The sequence below is a fragment of the Morus notabilis genome, unplaced genomic scaffold (genome assembly GCF_000414095.1).
Source record: "Morus notabilis unplaced genomic scaffold, ASM41409v2 Scaffold1932, whole genome shotgun sequence".
Lineage (NCBI taxonomy): Eukaryota > Viridiplantae > Streptophyta > Magnoliopsida > Rosales > Moraceae > Morus > Morus notabilis.
In genome coordinates this window covers 71,355-90,400 of record NW_010361828.1, presented here as the reverse complement: position 1 = coordinate 90,400, position 19,046 = coordinate 71,355, and the positions used below count along the sequence as shown (strand labels likewise).

The window sequence follows — 19,046 nt, the reverse complement described above, 5'->3', positions numbered from 1 at the left end:
GCGGCGCATAAATAAAAATTAAAAAAAAAATTCTAAAGTAGCACCTGCAATTGTAGAGCCTCAGAGCGGGAGCGGATCTGCTTCCTTGCAGGTCGAGTGCTGCCAAAATCCATCAGTATGGCAAGTGGTGGTTGTCCTTTTCTATGAGTTATAAGGACATTACCAGGCTTGACATCGTTATGTGCATATGGTGGATCTAAATTGTGCATGTGCTTCAGTCCTGCACAAAGCTGTTGAATTGATTTTCAGGTTACAATTTGTGTACACTTAGAACTAATTCACCCCCAACATACATCACTATGGCAGACGAGGTACGCTAATGAATAATTTTTGACTTACGCAGGTATAACCTTGTTTATCAGAACAATGCACAAGAAAAACCACTAAATTTATGTGAATTTAAAGTACCAAACTAAAAAATTCATGGATATAGGTGTGTTCTTGATCGCTCAATGTTTAACCATGTCTGGTTAGTGTTCACTGTTTAGTAAGAGTACATTAGGAAAATTACACAGTTTCCCCAATCTTGACCAAGGGGAGGAATTTGAAGTAAAATTTCTATTTTAAGGGGTCTTTAAAATCCATTGCTGAATAATCAATTACAAAGGAAAGAAGATCAGGTAAAATCAAACAGCATTTTCCCATATGCTTTTCAGACAACATATCTGCCTTGCAGAAGATGACAAATACCCAATAGAGAGCGACATGGGGGACAATAGCATTCTAGGCAACTTTTGATAGCGTACAAGCACATTAGATAGTAGTAGAGTAATTCCGAGATGAATGTTCTAAACACAGATATTGCCATTGTTTGCATTCTATGATTTTAAGGAAGGAAAAGTTTCATTTTCTCCAGTAAAAGAAATAGTCAAATAATATATATTATGAGAGGGAAATTTTATGTACCTGCCGGAAAATATGAAGAACATCTGAGGTAGAGAAGAACTCCTTTTTAGCTTTCATAGTTTTGGCATTGTCCAACAATGTTCCATCCAAATGAACTGGAAATAACAAGTACGCTTCATGCTTCCAAGATCCTTCTTGTGTAGCCTGCCAATAGAAGAAACATTGCAGTTTGGAAATCAACAAATGGAAAGATATCAAAAGTCTTTGGCCATTCTTTGTGGTTCGAATACAGTGTTATATCGCAATTAATACAGTTGTAATTTAGAGTATGTTGCAGAAACTAAATATTGATATTGCTACTCAAGCGACTAGAGAACCAAATCTCAAAAAGCTTAACTTCCAAGTTCAATATATTTAAAGGATATTGAATATCTTTAAAACCGATGCATAAGTAAGTATTGGTGGCTTGTCGTATTTATTTTTTCTTTTTTTGTTCTGAAAGGAAAAACATCAGGTAATTTGTTTTAAAAATGGGAAAATTGATACGAACAAACCATGTGAACCACACAAATGCAGATCAACAAACATAACCATGAAGTCAAATACCAATAACTGAAACATGTTTTTGTGGTTTAGGAACAAAGACTAGGGTCAACTTTGAAAGTTCAATACCAACAGTTATACCAAGAAAATTCTACAAAAATACCAGCTAAATACTATCAACTTAAATTTTAAAGTGAATTCTAAATTTCTGATAGGATATAGATGAAGAGAACCTTGACAGCAATAATGGCATGATCAAGAAGTGGAAGCAGATTCGGATGGCAGAACAGGGATGAAACATGGATCTCCTCCCTGACCAACTCCAACTGCTCACTATTCTGAATCAGAACCTTTTTCATAGCATAAGTCCCATCATCTACAAAAGAAACAAGAGCCATATACACATAAGTACACAATTTACAGAAAAAGCTTTTTCATTGTAAGTGCACAATCTACTGGAGAACAAAACGCCCAGAAACAATAATATGCCCTTCTAAAGGAAAAATTAATGAACTTTGTCGTTCAGGGATAGCTCATATAAATCTAACTTGAAAAACTTTTGGATCAGTTGTTCATTCCACATAAAGCAAGGAACCAAAACAATTGTCTCACATCCATGATCAATTGACAGAAACAAGAAATTAAAGAGACCAAAATAGACGTAAGACGGTCCTCAAACAGCTACGCAGAAACTGCTACATTGTAAATGGAAGATCACACATATAAATCACCAAACGTTCATTGTCAAAGCCACATTTTGAAACTTAAATTACAGAAAATCACCACATTGCAAATTGAAACTCAACAAATATTATCGGAAAAATTATTTACTTCCCACCTATGAATAAGAGAGAATTGTACAAGATGACGAAATTGCATTAAGAAAAACGAAAAGATTGATCACTTCTAAGCTGATAAAATCAAATCCGATCATCTCAGACTTAAAATTAAAGTTTTCCTTCATGACCCAGATCACTAAATTAAAGGAAAAAATAAAATAATTCTCATATCATAGATTCAAACTAAAACATTTCAGATTCATAACAATTACGACCGAGATCACGAAATCCCAGTTAAAGATTTCAAACTCCACATTGATCGAAAACAAATAAAAGCAAAAACAAATTCAGATTCAAGCACAAACGATCCAGATCACAAACCCCACCAAATTAACAAAAAAAAAAAAAAAAAAAAACGAAATTGAAAAAATGTGAAAGGGATCGAACGAACCAGAGAGATGAGAAGAGTCCTTGACTTTCTTGGCGAGACCACCACCATTAGCGGAAGTGTCGGTGACGACCTCTTTGACCAAAAAGACATAGGCGAATCCACCTTCTCCGAGCTGCCTGATGATCCTGAAGCGGTTCTCGTTGATCCAAACGTCTCCTCCGCCATTAACGGCGTCGTACAGAGCATTCAACCCTGAAAACGAGCACCCCATCTTTCCCCTTTCTTCTTCTTCTTCTTCTACAAGAACGAAGGAATGGTTATGGAAGACACGAAATCAGGTTTTCAAAAAATGGGGGATTTTTTGAAGACCTGATTTCATGCGTCAATTTTCGAGAGCTTGAGTGTGATTATGTTATTATTGGTTTTTTTTTTTTTGGGTACTGTTTGGTTGGATCTATTTTGTTAAGAGGGAAAAAGAGAGAAATTGTTTTTGGGTCATTGGATCTCTCAAAATGTCAACCAAACACATGGATGTGGAGTGCTTTCGACAGACTCACTTTTACATGCATCGCCTCCTGAATTTTGGGAAGGTAACGCTCAATTTGCCCAAAACACTGCCAATAATTAATTATAATTGTTTGCCTTTTTTTTTATAAAAAAAAGAACAATAATAATAGCTGATCTTTTTTTTTTTTTTACCAAAAATAATTGTTAATAATGTGTTTTAGTAAATAACTAAATATTAATAATTATATAAAAATATTGGTGAAGTCTTTAGGGTACAACAAATATAACATCTTTTTTTCTTCAGACTTGTAAGTTTTTTTTTTTTTTTTTTTTTGGGATAACAGATTTTAAGCTTTTTCGTATCATTAGAGCAAATTTAATATAACATGGCGCTAACGTTACATTTAAACAAAATGAGTATTATATGAACATATATATATGAATTACGACGTTACAATGATAAAAAATAATATTACATTTATTAATAACGAGATTAGATTAGTAAAATAAATAGTCTTGAGGAATCTGATTATTAGATCATTAGTTTAGTATCTTTTTAATTATTAAAAAGTTGAGCAAATTTAAATATGAAAATGAAGTTAAATGAATCGTCTTTTTTTCTTGGTAATTTTTTTTAGGAAAAAAATATTCTCACTATTAAAATTGAACGTCCCTAAAATGTCATCGCCTTTGAGAAAAGAAATTGAAATAATATGGAGTATAGACATTAAAATTGCATCGGTTTAGCCGGAATTTTACAATAATTCAATTGTTGTTTTTATTTTTTAATTAAAAAATTTATTGATGTCATCTTGTTTCAGGTTCCATCGTGTAAACTGTAAAGCAAGAAGTAATTATTTTAAGATTGACGTTAATTTAGATCCAAAAGAGACATGACAAGCCTAGGGACAGGAAAAATTCTAATGAAAAACTTTTTACTATTTATTTTTAATTAATACCCTTTTAACTAATATAATTATTTGAATTAAAATGTAAATTAATACCTTTTTAATTAATATAATTATTTAAATTAAAATGTCCTTTTCAATGACATGTGATTACAAGCTTGATGGTAATTTTATACCTAGTTCTAATATCTGAGGTTTAGGTTCAAAATTCAATATTTTAAAGATTGAAAAAAATTATATTAATTATCAATAACAATGCATAGCATTGACCCTACAAGAAAATGTTTTCTTGATTCCAAAAAAAAAAAAAAAAAAAAAAAAAAAAAAAGGTTTTCTTGACTAGAATCCCCCATTGTTTGTTAGAGATCTCTGATCCTCTCTCTCTCAAAAGTAAACAAAGCTAGACAGAGTTGTTAATGCAGCATTTACTACTACTTGATGTGGGGCCTCTGTTGCATTTTATGTGTCTAGAAGATATGGAAAGATGACACATGGAGATCATTAATAGATTAATAGAGTAAGACTCGGAGCTTATTAAACTAATTGGACATTTAATATTCAAGCAAGCAAATCAATTTGAATGCTCTGGAGTCCCTGGACCAGGCAAAACAAATGGAAAATGTAAACTGAAGTTTTAGATTTTCCTTTTTTTTTTTGGCTTAATTTTATTAATTCATTTCTTTATTTTACTTAAAACATTAGAAATGTAGCATAAAAAGTTAAAGTTGAATTTTTATGAGAGAAAATATCATAACAAAAACTTGAATTGCAATTCGAACCAACAAAACGAACAAGCCTCAGCTAATGTTATGAGTACCAATAATACATGTGCCATTAAGTTGGAATGGCTGGTTGTTGCTGAGTTATGCAATGTATATTTCCACCCGCTAAAACTATCTCCCTTGCACCTTCAATTCTCACCACCTGAAAACAGTCCAAGGAATGCAAATGTTTATTTAGAGAATGACGAACATAATCAAATTCAATATAACATTGTACGTTGATTTCATGTTACATGGCATCAAAATGTAGTCTTTCAATATTCTAGTTGAGGCACGCAGACATTTTATTTCCAAGTAACATCAAAACTGAGGTCCTAACTTATCGGCAAAGTACTGTACCGTGCAGCCAATTTTTGAGGCATTGGATAATAGTCAAATCGATTTGGATCATTGAAAAATTTAAGCTACTTTTTGCCAAGTGAGGCCCAACAACAAAAAATTTCAACGGTCCGGATCGATTTGACCATTATCCAATTTCTAAAAAATTGAAAACAAGGTCCAATCATAAATGACCGGTTGTTCTTTCAAAAGAAAAAAATGACCGGTTGCACTTAGTTCAATTCCTAACTTTTTCAGGCTTCGGAACAATTTAAACTTTTGGACCATTGTACTTGGTCATTTTTACAACACAGGATCACCCCCCCCCCCCCCCCCCCGCGCGGATGTCGACTTCAAAATATGCACATCTGTGACCTCTAATCTCCAGTTGGTAGCTACCACAGCATTTTGACATTGCAAAATCCTCCATCTTTTTCTACAATAATTGACTAGCTAGCTAAAGTTTACATCATTCACAATTGTCCAACTTTACAAGCGTACCCTCCCGATAAGAGTCTTAGGCTACTTGGTCCTGGATGTTGACTTCAAAATATGCACATCTGTGACCTCTAATCTCCAGTTGGTAGCTACCACAACATAAGCATTTTGACATTGCAAAATCCTCCATCTTTTTCTACAATAATTGACTAGCTAGCTAAAGTTCGTTATGACACAGCAAAGTTCGTCTACAAACTTAATATTTGTTGTGCTACTAGATATACATGGCGATTAATGAAACAAATTAAGAGCGGAATTTCCTTACTTCATGGCTCGGAAAGGTTTGAGACAGGACACGAACTGCTTCGTCATCCCATTTCTGGTCCCCAAATTGTGGTAAAATGATTCCTCCATTAGCAATGTAGAAATTTACATATGAAGCTGCAAGTCTTGTACCCGCAACTCTTGGTTTAGCTTCATTATCCTTTTGTTAATACATTGAAAGGTCAGAGACAAGAATGAATGAACCATAATAATCTATCATTAATGGAAGACTAAAATAAGAAGTCTTTTTCCATTACAAGAACTGATTAAATTAATAACGGTACATCACTTTTTCTGTGGTAAACTATGCATGCAAATATGACTGACAAACTACATTAAAATATACTTATCAAAAGGATAACTGACTGGACATGATTTAAATTCAAGCGCATATCAACTTTGTAGAGGTTTATATTGTTCAATGGTATGAAAATTGAGATCATGGCTCTGAAATAGTTACCGTCTTAACGCCAGCAGCCTCTTCATCAGTCATGTATAACGGTCCCGGTACGTGGATTTTAATTATTTCAAATTTCCTGCCACTGGCATCAGTAGCATTGGAGAGAACAGAAAAGGCTTCAAGAGATCGCTCATACTGAGGATCCGTTTCATCATTGGTCCAGGACAACATAACCTCTCCAGGCTTTACAAAACAGCACATATTGTCAATATGACCATTAGTGTCGTCATCACCTGATACGCAATTTTGTAGATAGCTTAAGTTTCAGTTAAATACACAAAAAAAAAGGTGTAACTTAATACATGAAGCCATAAAAGTTTTCGGAGAAGTATTGATCAAAACTGTATAAGCAGCATCATCACAACTAAGTCAGATCTCACAAGTAAATACAAAGAAATTTCACCAAGTAACCTGGAAGAGTTATGTACCAAATAGTCCCCGAGGCAACCAAATAATCTTTCTGACTCCAAGATATGCCTTCAGTACCTCCTCGATTTGTTCCTTGGTCAAATGTGGATTCCTGTTTTTATTCAAAAGGCACTCCTCAGTGGTAAGGCAAGTTCCTGAAGGGAGGGGGCAAAAAAAAAATCTGATTACATTTGACATATGCATACCATAAGGGAAAAAACAGGAATAATAATGTGAATTTAGTTTTCTTCTAAGGAAAAATGGGTCCTGAATATTGGTATATCAATTGTTGAGTCATCAAGAACAGATAGACCCTTTTAGTTTAACCAAATGAAATCAATAATCTGCTAGGACATGGTAATGCAATTGTATACAGGTTAAACCGGAGACGGAGCATTTCAGCAACTCTTTTAGAAAAGATGTTCAAAAAAGACCACACTAAGATATATCATGTTGCAGCTCTTTGATCAATATTGTAATTTCCCCTTGTAAACAACAGTAATACACCATAATGCTAATAAAAATATATTCATTTATAGGGGCCTTCTTCTAGCACTTGGTATTTTAGTTTTGCTACAAACAACAAATAAAAAAATAAGATACCGCATATATGAACACGCACAAGTGAAGTGAACACATAAAGGAATAGGCAATGATTTGTCTACTACAGTAACAAGAAATTTCACCTTCTCCATCCACATGGATGCTTCCACCTTCCAGAATTATAGATTGTGGAAATCTCGGGACCTTCTCAATTCCTAGAATCTAATGGCAAATGATGACTGTTAGAGAAAGAGATGAACAGTCTCCAGAAAAAAAAAAAAAAAAGAAGATATATATTATGAATAAGCAAGCTGACATCCAATTTATTTTTCCAAGGGGGAAAAAAAACTGAGAGAGAGTCATTTATACAAGTACTGCACAAACCTTCCGTGCAACAAGAAGGTCAAGACTCCAATCTTGGTAACATCCATCTTCAATACCTAAATATTCCAACGAGTAATTCCATTTAGAGGGCATGAAAGAAACTCGACTGCAAGACTATAAGACTACTATATCCCTGATCATTTAAATCCATAACCATTTTCTCAGTTGTGCAGTCAAATATGAGATTTACAGGGTCCATTTATGAACAATGAACAAAGGAAAAGAGTGCTGATAATTTCTTCGTTAGAATTATAACATACAAGGCAGACTTCTTCCCAACATTGAAGTACCAATTATACATTATGAACTTCACCATCTCAGTACTTGTTGCTTTAGCTTCTATGTCACTGAATCTATAATGATCATGGTAAAAGGATTAAAGTTGAATTGGACTTGCAGGCTTTAGCATATAAAGTCACCAACTATAACATAATTGAAAAAAAAAAAAACACACTAGAATGCTTTTAGAACATCCTGAAAACTTAGCCAGTTTTTCAGTATCTTTAAAGTAGGCTGATATTTTTTATGGTAAACTGGTAGAAAACACGTTACTTGATTCATAATACACACAAACTAGACTTTGTTAAAACCTTACCTCCCCAACTATTAAAATTCCAATCAATGCCAGCAACTTTGTGCTTTGACGCAGAAGAACTTGACCCGCCTTTTCTTACAACAAACTGAGAGATAAAAAGTGAAACAAATAATCACATTACAGTAAATTTCTAGAGAAAACCAGCCTAATTAGCCAAGAAAAAGTAAAAGGCAGAAGCTCACAGTTGACCCCGTATCGCGAAACCAAGAATCATTCATACTCATCTCAACAACCCTGATATGTTTTGGTAACTGACTCCGCGCATTACTCCACTGATTAAGTGATGAAATAAAACTTCAAACTCAGTTTTTGAGAAGGATATTAAGTAACGCGTGAAAGACCTCAATGTTCTGCGTTTACAACATTTCTACTAACCTGAGTAGCACTTGCACAGACAGTTACAGGTTCAAACTTTGAGATTGCAGAAGCTACCTTTGCGAATACACTTTGAGCAGGTACTGCATTGTCTCTCCAGTTATCTGGGCGCTCCTATAACTCAAAAGTAACCTTAATTTCAGACCAAACTAAGTAATACTCATAAGAACAGTATAGAACTATAGATATAGAACAAAAGAAGTCCAGGTGATAACAAGGATCAAATGAGCCAGAAGATTTATTTTTTTGGTCGGCTATCTTAATTGGTGTTCGTGGGTGTGTGAGTTGTACTCAATGTATCGAGTCTTAAATTCAAGTCCTATGGGTAAATAAAATAAAATAAAATAAAATAAAAGGATCAAAATGAAAAAAGATTAACGGTATCTAGAGAGAGAGAGAAAGAGAAAATCACTTTCTAATCAGAGATAATGAAGCGAATAACTTGATTGAGTTTCAACTCCAAAAGGGTCCTTTTCAAAACTCTTTTGTTGTGCAACTTCTTTTGCATTCCCAGTAACAACTCTCGTAGACACTTATACAATCATTTTGCAAATATTCCAGTTAACAACAAAATATAAGATCCGAACATTAGCAAATTCATGAAAGCGTATCATAAACGAAATCAGAAAAAGATTGGCGTGTACATTGTAACAAAAAAAAAAAAAGAAAAAAAAAAACCCAGTTCTCAAACATAACGAAATATGCAGAAAATTCAAGGAAATTCCCCCAAAACCCAGTATCCTAAACTACGCAATTACATCAAATAAACCGATAAACATGGAAAATTCATATTACCCACTTAAGAAAAAATTGAACAAATAAATAAAAGAAGGAAAGGAAAAGCAAACTCACAGGCCAACCAATCCAACACTGTGAATGGGGTTCCCACTCTGCAGGCATGTGGTATCCATGGAAAGCCGGTGTGCCTTCAATATCCATAACCAGTTCCTTTCTCTCTCTAGAATTTATTATTTATTATTATTATTATTATTTTTTGGGGTGGTTTTGGGGGGGGGGGGGGGGGGGGGTTTGTAGAAGAAAAGTAAAGGCTTTTGGTAAGTCGAAATGAACAAGAACAAGCGAGCCGAGAACGAACCAGATGGCAGCTTGGGTTTTTTTATACGTGGGAGACATGAGTGGGGTCCACTGGAAGAACTGATTCCTGGAATTATTGTGAATGAATTGAGAAAAGGAAATAAGATTCCTTGGTATCATTTTTTTTTTTTTTTCCTTGAAACCTTGGTATCATTAATTAATTAAACTTACTCAGCGTTGGCAGCGAATTGTGTCAGAAATAAGGCGTTATGTGCCATCAATTTCTCTTCTTTAAAAAAAAATAATAATAATTTGGCAATACGTCCGAAATTTTAAGCACTGTTTTTTTCTGTTTGTCTGATTAATTACACAATTGTCAATTTTTGTTCTATGGATTTTTCCAATCATACCGAATATTGCTGACTGACAAAAGCAGTAAAGACAAAAGTGTCCGGGAGATGGATGAGCGCACATGCCACAGATAGAAGTGCAAGTTTGGAGTAGACCAAATCAACCTGTTTCGTTACTGTTGGCTTGAGTTCAGTCTGATCCGATTCTAACTTTCAGACCGGACTGGGTCGAGATTTTAAACCTAAAAATTTATGAGAGAAAGAAAAAAATAGGTCAAGACTTGAAATGAATTAAAATTAATAAGTTAATAATTTACATAAGTTAATAAATAGACTAAATTACTGTTTTCGTCCATAACTTGTCTGGTTATGAACCATAACTTAACAACTTATTATCCATAATTGTCTATAACTTGTCTGGTTATGAACCATAACTTGACAAGTTTATTCATAATTTATTTGGTTATGAACCATAACTTGACAAGTTATGGCCTATTAATTTCTATAACTAAAAATTGATCTATATACTTTCTTAAACTTTTTATATTGATCTATTTTTTACTATTTTCCAAAACTTATTCGGGTAAGCTGGCCAGCCCCAAGGCTCTCTTTTTAAAATTTTTATTTAAAAAATACTTTATAAGTCTCATTAGACTGATTTTCTCTTTTTTAGGACCAGATAGCCAATACACAAATTTCTATCAGAAATAGTAGAAAATATACCAATATGAAAAGCTTAAGAAAGTATATAGGCCAATTTTTAGTTATAGAAATTAATAGGCAATAACATGTCAAGTTATGGTTCATAACCAAATAAATTATGGACAAACTTGTCAAGTTATGGTTCATAGCCAGACAAGTTATGGACAAAAACCGTGAATTATAGACAATAACTTGTCAAGTTATGGTTCATAACTAGACAAGTTATGGACAAAAATAGTAAGTTGGCATATTTATTAACTTATGTAAACTATTAACCTATTAATTTTAATTTATCTCAAGTCTTAACATATTTCCTTCTTTCTCCCAATTTCTATTTGGGTTACCAAACCGGGCCAGATGGCCAATTTTTTCATCTCTAGCCACAAATGATAAAACAATCTTGAAACGACCAATAGAGAAAAAAAAAAAAAAAAAAAAAAAAAAAAAAAAAAAAAAAACAACAACAACAACAACAAAAGAGATTTTCTAGATAGACATGAAAAAATAACCGAACAGTCAATTTCAGTTTTTCAATTGTCAAATATGTATTAAAAAAATATCCCTTCTTAGATTTTTACATCACTTCACCTAATAGGTAATTCAAATTTTCTAGATTTTAACTCTCAACCAGGGGTGGAACCATATACAACTTAGAATAGACGTCCACTCCACCTGAAAATTTATCTTTTAATTTTGTATCTAAAATGTGATTAAATTTATAGTTCGCCCCGTGAAATTTTATTATTATGAAATTTTAATATGTGAAATCTCTCACTTGATTTATGTGAAAATAATCAAATTTTTGGTATATACCTTGGCCCCCGAGTTATTTTTTTGACTCCACCCTTGTCCTTAAAATACGTATTATTGCAAACTTAGAATAGACGTCCGCTCCATTTGAAAATTTATCTTTTAATTTTGTATCTGGAATGTGATTAAATTTATAGTTCGCCTCGTGAAATTCTAATATGTGAAATCTCTCACTTGATTTATGTGAAAATTATCAAATTTTTGGTATATGCCTTAGCCCCCGAGTTATTTTTTTGACTCCACCTGGTCCTTAAAATACGTATCATTGCAAACATACAATTATGTTCTACTCTTGAAAAATATTAATCATTTTCAGGATTAATTTGGCGTGTGACGGGACCAATAATCCAGCAACATTAGGGTTTATTTGTGGGAGGCCACTAGATATTAGATTTTTATTATGAGAAAAATGATATTTACGTCGCGGATGATTACCTAGGGCTACTTAGAGTATGTTTATTTGTATAACTCAAATCATGATTTGAGTTGTATATGTGGGAGAAAAATACTATAATAAAAAAATTAAATTTAAATTTATATAAGAAAAAATATTATAATAATATGACTTAAATCAAAAAATAAACAAACCTTAGAGTCGGAACTGAGGAAATGCTTGCACTTCCAAAATTATATATATAATTGTCGCTTTAAAGAGTAAAAAGGTAATAAAATTGTCGCTTTAAAGAGTAAAAAGTCAATTGTGCATCCAAAGTTATATTTAAAGAGAGAGCAAACAGGTAACATATATGAAACTAGAAACATTTATAATATGATGTTTGTTCTACTTAATAATGGATATATATATATATACTATGCTTACAACTTTTCAACGTCACTATTATATTAAAATAAATATCTACGAGCGCGTTTGGTATAAAGGTTCTAAAACTTGAAATTATGATTTTAGTTCAAATAAGTATTTATTTATAAAAAATAAAAAGTGATTCTGATTTGATTTATTCAGAATCAGCGTTTGATTTGGATGGCTCTGATTCAATGTTTGAACCATGATGTGATGTTTTAAACCAAGAATCACCTATGATTCTAAAATCACCCCTTGATTTTGAGTGGTTCAAATATCTGATTATGGTTCTGGTTTTAAAACTATGATTTGGACCCAAAATCATGAATCATGATTCTGATTTCAAATTTAAAAATAGAATCACCCTGGTTTGAACCTTTATATCAAACGAAGCCTACTTTAAAATGTTACGGTGGAAACATAACATGTATAAAAATAAAAAACGTAACATGACATTTATGTAAGATAGCACATTTTATCTCGCAATGTATGGAAGAATTAAATTTCTTGGCTTGTGCTACGTTGCTCAATTTTTTTTCCCTTTAAACCAGAGCATTCATTCATCATTTACCAGCTTGGATAACGTGAATTTGTGATAATTGCTCTATGTAAGTGTATTCCTACAAAAAGTGATCAAAGTTCTTGCATATTATATATCCAAGGGTCCCTGATTAAATCACCTCCGTCAAGGTGGAAGAGAGTTAGCTCCTACTTTATAACCTAAAAAGAGAGGGAAAAAAGATAATTTTTTTTTAATATAATACAAAATTGAACCCGTAATCTCTTCCAAACTCCATCCTCCACTCAGTGTCAATACATACCCAAAGCTATATAGATTGACGGAAAATGGCAGAATTCTGGGGATTTTGGATTTGCCTTGGTATTACCCCAATACGACTATTAGTGAGTTCCAACAACGTGGATTGACACGAAAATATTTAGGCCCCGTTCATTTCACCAATTTAAGTTTAGAATTCGAGTTTTGCTACAGTAAAAAATTCTCAGAAACAGTCACATATAATTTTTTTACTACAGTAAAAACCCTCACATAAAATTACATATCAACTCAAATTAAAAACTCGAATCAGCGAACTGAACAGGTTGTATATTGGATCCGCGAGGAAGATTTTGTTGGTGTTATAAACTAAATCAAGGGTGTTATACTATAGATAGTTTTTAATTTTTTTTAAATAATGAAATACCCAGAAAACTTGTATGTTTCACTAGTTGGAAATTCTCCTTTCTACTAGATATTTGAATTAAGGATGTTAAGAGCTCACTCTAGAGTGGCAAATTGCTACTAATAAGAGCAGCTACAACTATACTAGTCATTTTATGTTTTTAACCAAAATAATTAATGATTTAGTTTTTTTTTTAATTTTCTCTACTCTAACCATTAGCTAAATAATTAGCTATTTTAGAGAATGCCTTTCACAATAACTAAAAAAAACTAATACAGAGTGGTTAGCTATTTCATTTTTTATATTATTTTATTCTTTCAACTGTAATAAATTTTAATTTTTTAATTATAATTTAACTAAAATTTAAAGAGCTATTTTTTTAAGACTAACACCCGTATGGACTAATGTATGGTTATTTTGAATCACGAAAACCATAAAATAAAGATTGCTTTTTGGGATTTGTGTCTTCAAGTGGACTGGTCAAAAGATCAACAATATATTTTTATCGAAATTGTCCCTCTGGTTCGGAAGATGATCTTCGATCACCGATCCGGGTTGTGTTTGGTTGCTAGACAGTAATCTTTTAGATTATTTTTTATAATCAACCGGTTTATTTCTTTATTTAAAAAATAGACAAGTAATCTGGTAGATTTTTTTATATATATATAATTTACTAGATTATTTATAGAATGTCAAGATTATCAAATGAAAAAAAAAAATCCATAAACAGAAATTACAAATCAAATGCAAAAAAAAAAAAAAAAAAAAAAAAAAAAAAAAAAAAAAAAAACACAGAAAGTATAAAATCAAGTTTATGTTAATTTAATGCCAACAACAAAAAATTCCGATCGTTGATTGTCAGTAACAAAGGGAGATCCAACCATAAAATCACAGTAAAAAATTCACAATAATTGGAAGCAAACAAAAAACACAAACGACAAAAATTTCCACAAAATTTTCTAACACAAATAGAGATTCAGAGCTCAAAAATCTCATCTCCAAGATAATTAGCAGGAAATGTTGTTCCCTTTGGATTGTTCTTCTGTGCGCGCGCGGGTCATTCTTTGGTGCTTTGCCAATAGAGGAGGTCCTGGAAACTATATGTTCTTTTGATCTTCTTGGAGTCTAATTAACCCCACAACCACATTCGAGGTCCTACCTCAGTCATTTTTAACATATCAACAACCACTCCGGCCATGTTAGAACCATCACTAGCCAAAAAGAGATTATCATGTCCATTACCCCGACACGTTATCCTTTCCAAACTCTACCGGGCTCCAATATTATTAACCGTGTCAACTTGAATTAGTATCTTTGACACGTTTATAATACCAAATCGATGTTTACTATCTAAATGAATAAACAAGTTGATCACCTTAACATGACTCATAAGCTCGACCTAGCTTTGCCACCTCTATTGAATCATATTGGTAGAGACACAATCCCATCAATTTTTATTTCTTGGTATAATCTGAATCAGTGGCCTCAAATCGCTATGTAAATGTGTCATGAATGTTACGATTTTGACACAATGAGCATAGGTTTCAACACGCGTATTGAGTATGCTCCTTCGTGCATCACCCCGTGCTACCATTTGGTTATTTAGTAGTAACATTTATTTTTCAACTAACGTCCCTCTACGCAGCGGCAATTCAATTAACTAGAACCTAAAGCTTTTGAGCCCAACTCTAACTAATTAAGGTCATCAAATTCCTAATTTTGAAGAAGACTAGCCCTTAAGAAAGTGAAAAATAAATAAAAAGCAGAGCTAGGAATGCTACGCTTCTATAGCGCATCCCACCCAAGTATTTAGGCCAATATTGCCAAAACAACTTCAAAGAAGTACTTACAGCCATCACACTAAATTAAGAGACACGAATGAAATAGAGTGTGTAAGAAACATGCATACTTGTTCACTCAAAAATCACTTGGCAATCCTTCTGTATTCTTTGATCGGCAGGAAGCATTTCATATGATACACCAAATCGTTGTCTGTTCATTATAAGCTTACTCACACACTCTTTATCGTATTAGGCTATTCAAATATTGCAATCTACTCTCATGTCTTACAAATACTAATATAATATCTTTGAGCATGTTTCTCTACCAAGTCATACAACACTAGTAAAGTCATCATACTCATGCTCAATTAGAACTGCAAGTTCGGACTAGCTTAAGGCATGCGACTATTTGCCCGGCCCGTCCCATCTCGGTCCTAAACTTCTGACCCGACCAATGTTTCATGCTCGGAAGCTCATTTGAGCAAGGCCGGCATAGCCCAAACACCCTCTTTTTAAATTTTTTTTGAAATGCCTTATAAAATTTCTAAATGAGCCAGGCCGACACTAGGCCTGTTAGGCTGGACCGACCATCTTCACTTTAGGGTCTGGCCGTCCCGACCTAAAATGTCTATCCAGGCCGGTGGACTTGGCTGAGCGGCCCAAATAAAATTGTCAAACTATAGTACATTCATTCCAAACTTTAACTAATGAAGCAAAATAGTAAAAAAAAAAAATGATTATTATTATTTGATTAACTTGATAATTGGGATGGTCCAAATTTGCATTTAGATATGTAAAAGTTTCTTATTTCTGTTTTGCCAAGTAAAATTCATGAAAATTTTTTAGTCCTCCTCACTAGAGATAGGGGAAAGGGGATATATATATTTATAGCCTCTTCTCAGTTGACAAATAGTGCAAACTCAGAACAACAAAGAATTTTCAAGTCGATCATTAATTGTATTCCTTTTAGAACTCATTAGTAGATTGTAACTTATATAACTTAAACGTTTGAAGTTCACTAGTTACAACGTAAATTATAAAGTTATCATGTTCCCGCTTCATTAAAGTTCTCTAGGTAAGATAGATAGTTAGGTAGTAAAAAAAAAAAAAAAAAAATACAGCAAAAGAAAGAAAATAAGGAAAAGGTTTGCTTAATAGATAGTTATTTATGCTGTTTCTCTTGTTACCTAACTTATTTTAGGCTTGCTCTATAGTCTAAATAGTAATAGATTAAGTGATTAACCGCTCTTATCAATTTTGTGCAACAATTTTGGCTTTCAGAGTAGAGTAGCTATGCGGCTATGCCCACCTATAAGAATCTATGCAGAGCCAACGTGTGGCTAGTGTTCTTCCTTGTTTGGAGTTAAGATTTAAGGGTTGTTTATTTCATGGATTTAAATTCATGATTTTAATTGAGTATTTTTCTCTTATAAAAAATTTAAATTTTAAAAATTAAAATCAAGAATCACTGTATATTAAGCTTAATTAAATGATCGTTCGTTGGAGAACAGCATAAAGCTTAAATACTACAACCCGCTTTAAATTTGTGTATAGAAATTGACATGCGATATCTTCATATGTAGACAATGGAAACAAATGTTTGTTAATGTGGATAAAAGCGAAAGCCAAAACTGATATATGTATCAAATTGAGATATCTTTTTCTTGATTTTCTTGGTTAATTAATTTAATGACCATTTAAAAGAATCTGAATTTTTTTTTTCTTTCTTTTGAGGAAGGTTCTGAAGTTTGTACATCTTGGCAGAGTAGTAGTCAATGAATTTTAAAATCCCTAAACTTGAGGAACATCTCTGTTTGGTGGAGGGATTCGTTCCATGATTCGAATCATGATTCATGGTTCGTTACAGTATTTTCTCTCACAAAAAATTCACGTAAATCGAAAATGATTCGAATCACATGGTTTGAATCCTCCAACCAAACGTATGACGCTTCACGAAAGGACTCCCAACGCCAACTCCAAGCCGCGAAACATGATAAGAGTCGCGCCTTTCGCCTTCACTATATCTATATCGTGAACCATGCATGCTTGGGCTCAAGCCCCGCACACGCACATCATGTTGAGGAGAATGCGTCATACTGGGGTTACTCTTTTGCATTTTTGAGCTAAAGTAACTCGAGTAATAATTTTGAGTTGAGTTTAAGTTATAATTTGAGTTGAAATTATAACTTAAATTTGTGTTTGGATGTGCACATTTGAGTTATGATTTGAATTGAAAATCTATTTGAATTTGTGTTTAGGTGAGTCAAAACTTAAATTTATATTTAGATAATATTTTAATAAAAACTCAATCTTAATGAAAAATTTTAATAAAGTATATGGGTGAAGTTTTATTCGTCTTTTCGTTGTGAATGCATAGAAAAAAAAAATCATCTCAATCAGAATTAAATCGAAAAAGTTATAACATTTTTAAGAATAGAAAAAATAATGTTCATTAACTTGAGTTTGAGTTAATGAACTCGAGTTAAAAAAGAAACTTAAACTCGAGTTTAGCCTCAAACTTGAGTTCAAACTCAAATTTTACAAAAGAACATGAACTTAAATAAAGTTGTAACTCGAGTTCAAACTTTTTCTAAGTTTCATTGCAAAAGAACAACCCCATAGATTCTCATGCCTCCAAGCCATAAAGCTTGCTCGGCATTGAGTCACGAGCTCAAGACAATGTCCGCATGTAGAGTGCCATGACCAACGTCAATGAGCCAGTTGCACACGCTATAAAGGTAGCAATTCGTGTCACGTATCGTGTTTATGTCGTGTTTTAATCATTTTTTTTAATTTACAGTCAATCTGAACACGACCCGTGATATAAATTTTTTTAAGAACTGCAACACGAACACGATACGACCACTGTACAAGTTGACACGACACAGTACGAAAATGATCCGTGACACGAAATAGACCCGTGAACCCAAAATTGATACGAAAATTATGTATTTTTATTTAGTTTTTTAAAGATTAGAATTAACTTAAAATCCACAAGGCTTCTCTAGTATCTTTGTGTTTGAAGTCGAATCACCCACCATCATGTTGAGAAGAATGCGTCATATAGGGGTTGCTCTTTTGCATTTTTGAGCTAGGGTGTTTTAATGGTTTTTTTTCTAATTTGCAGTCAATCTGAACACGACCCGTGACATAAATTTTTTAAAAAATCGTAACATAAACACGATACGACCACTGTACAAGTTGACACGATATAGCACGAAAATGATCTGTGACACGAAATAGACTCGTGAACCCAAAATTGATACGAAAATTATGTACTTTTATTTAGTTTTTTAAATATTAGAATTAACTTAAAATCCATAACAAGCTAAAATACAATAACATCCATCAAAATTAAGCAAATAATAGTATAAAATTTTGAGTATAACTATTATGATATCACAAATTCATAATAAAATCTAAAATATGTAATAAAATATATATATATTTTAGTTTTTACGAATTTCGTGTCGTGTTAGGGTTAGGTGGGTCCAACCTGAAAGTGACTCGTGTTATTTCTGTCAATTTCAAACCTACCTAATTCTGACCTGAATTTTTTTTTCCATCTTAATTTGTGAAATTCGTATCGTTTTCGAATCGTATTATCGTGTTGTGACTCATATTATCAATCCTAACATTTTGAACTGTACACCTAAGGTGGTGTCCCACCAACCCAACATTGCTTAAGTTTGCTCGTACCACGAGGCGTCCAATTGGCTATAGTGACTGTTTGCGGTAAAAAAATGGATCATAAATGGGCATTAAAAAAAATGAGAAGAGAAAA

The 19,046-nt window shown here is 32.8% G+C and overlaps 2 protein-coding genes across 2 annotated transcripts in view; both read right to left on the bottom strand.

Annotated features, from left to right (window-relative positions):
- Window positions 1–3,166, bottom strand: part of LOC21388794 (serine/threonine-protein kinase 16) — a 4,845-nt gene extending 1,679 nt beyond the window's left edge. The window contains exons 1-4 of the mRNA XM_010100727.2: window positions 2,620–3,166; window positions 1,623–1,765; window positions 907–1,050; window positions 45–230 (exon numbers count right to left, since the gene is read on the bottom strand). Coding sequence (XP_010099029.1) covers window positions 45–230; window positions 907–1,050; window positions 1,623–1,765; window positions 2,620–2,830 — 684 coding nt within the window. The 5' untranslated portion in view covers window positions 2,831–3,166. The remainder of the gene's footprint in view (window positions 1–44; window positions 231–906; window positions 1,051–1,622; window positions 1,766–2,619) is intronic.
- A 1,550-nt stretch (window positions 3,167–4,716) lies between these two features.
- LOC21388793 (agmatine deiminase) lies at window positions 4,717–9,540 on the bottom strand. The gene is made up of 10 exons (XM_010100726.2): window positions 9,454–9,540; window positions 8,602–8,715; window positions 8,409–8,498; window positions 8,227–8,311; window positions 7,632–7,687; window positions 7,391–7,469; window positions 6,725–6,859; window positions 6,297–6,529; window positions 5,838–5,996; window positions 4,717–4,898 (listed from the first exon to the last, which is right to left on the bottom strand). Exons 1-10 carry the CDS (start codon window positions 9,538–9,540, stop codon window positions 4,809–4,811), a joined length of 1,128 nt encoding a protein of 375 aa, XP_010099028.1. The 3' UTR covers window positions 4,717–4,808.
- Window positions 9,541–19,046: the final 9,506 nt, after the last annotated feature.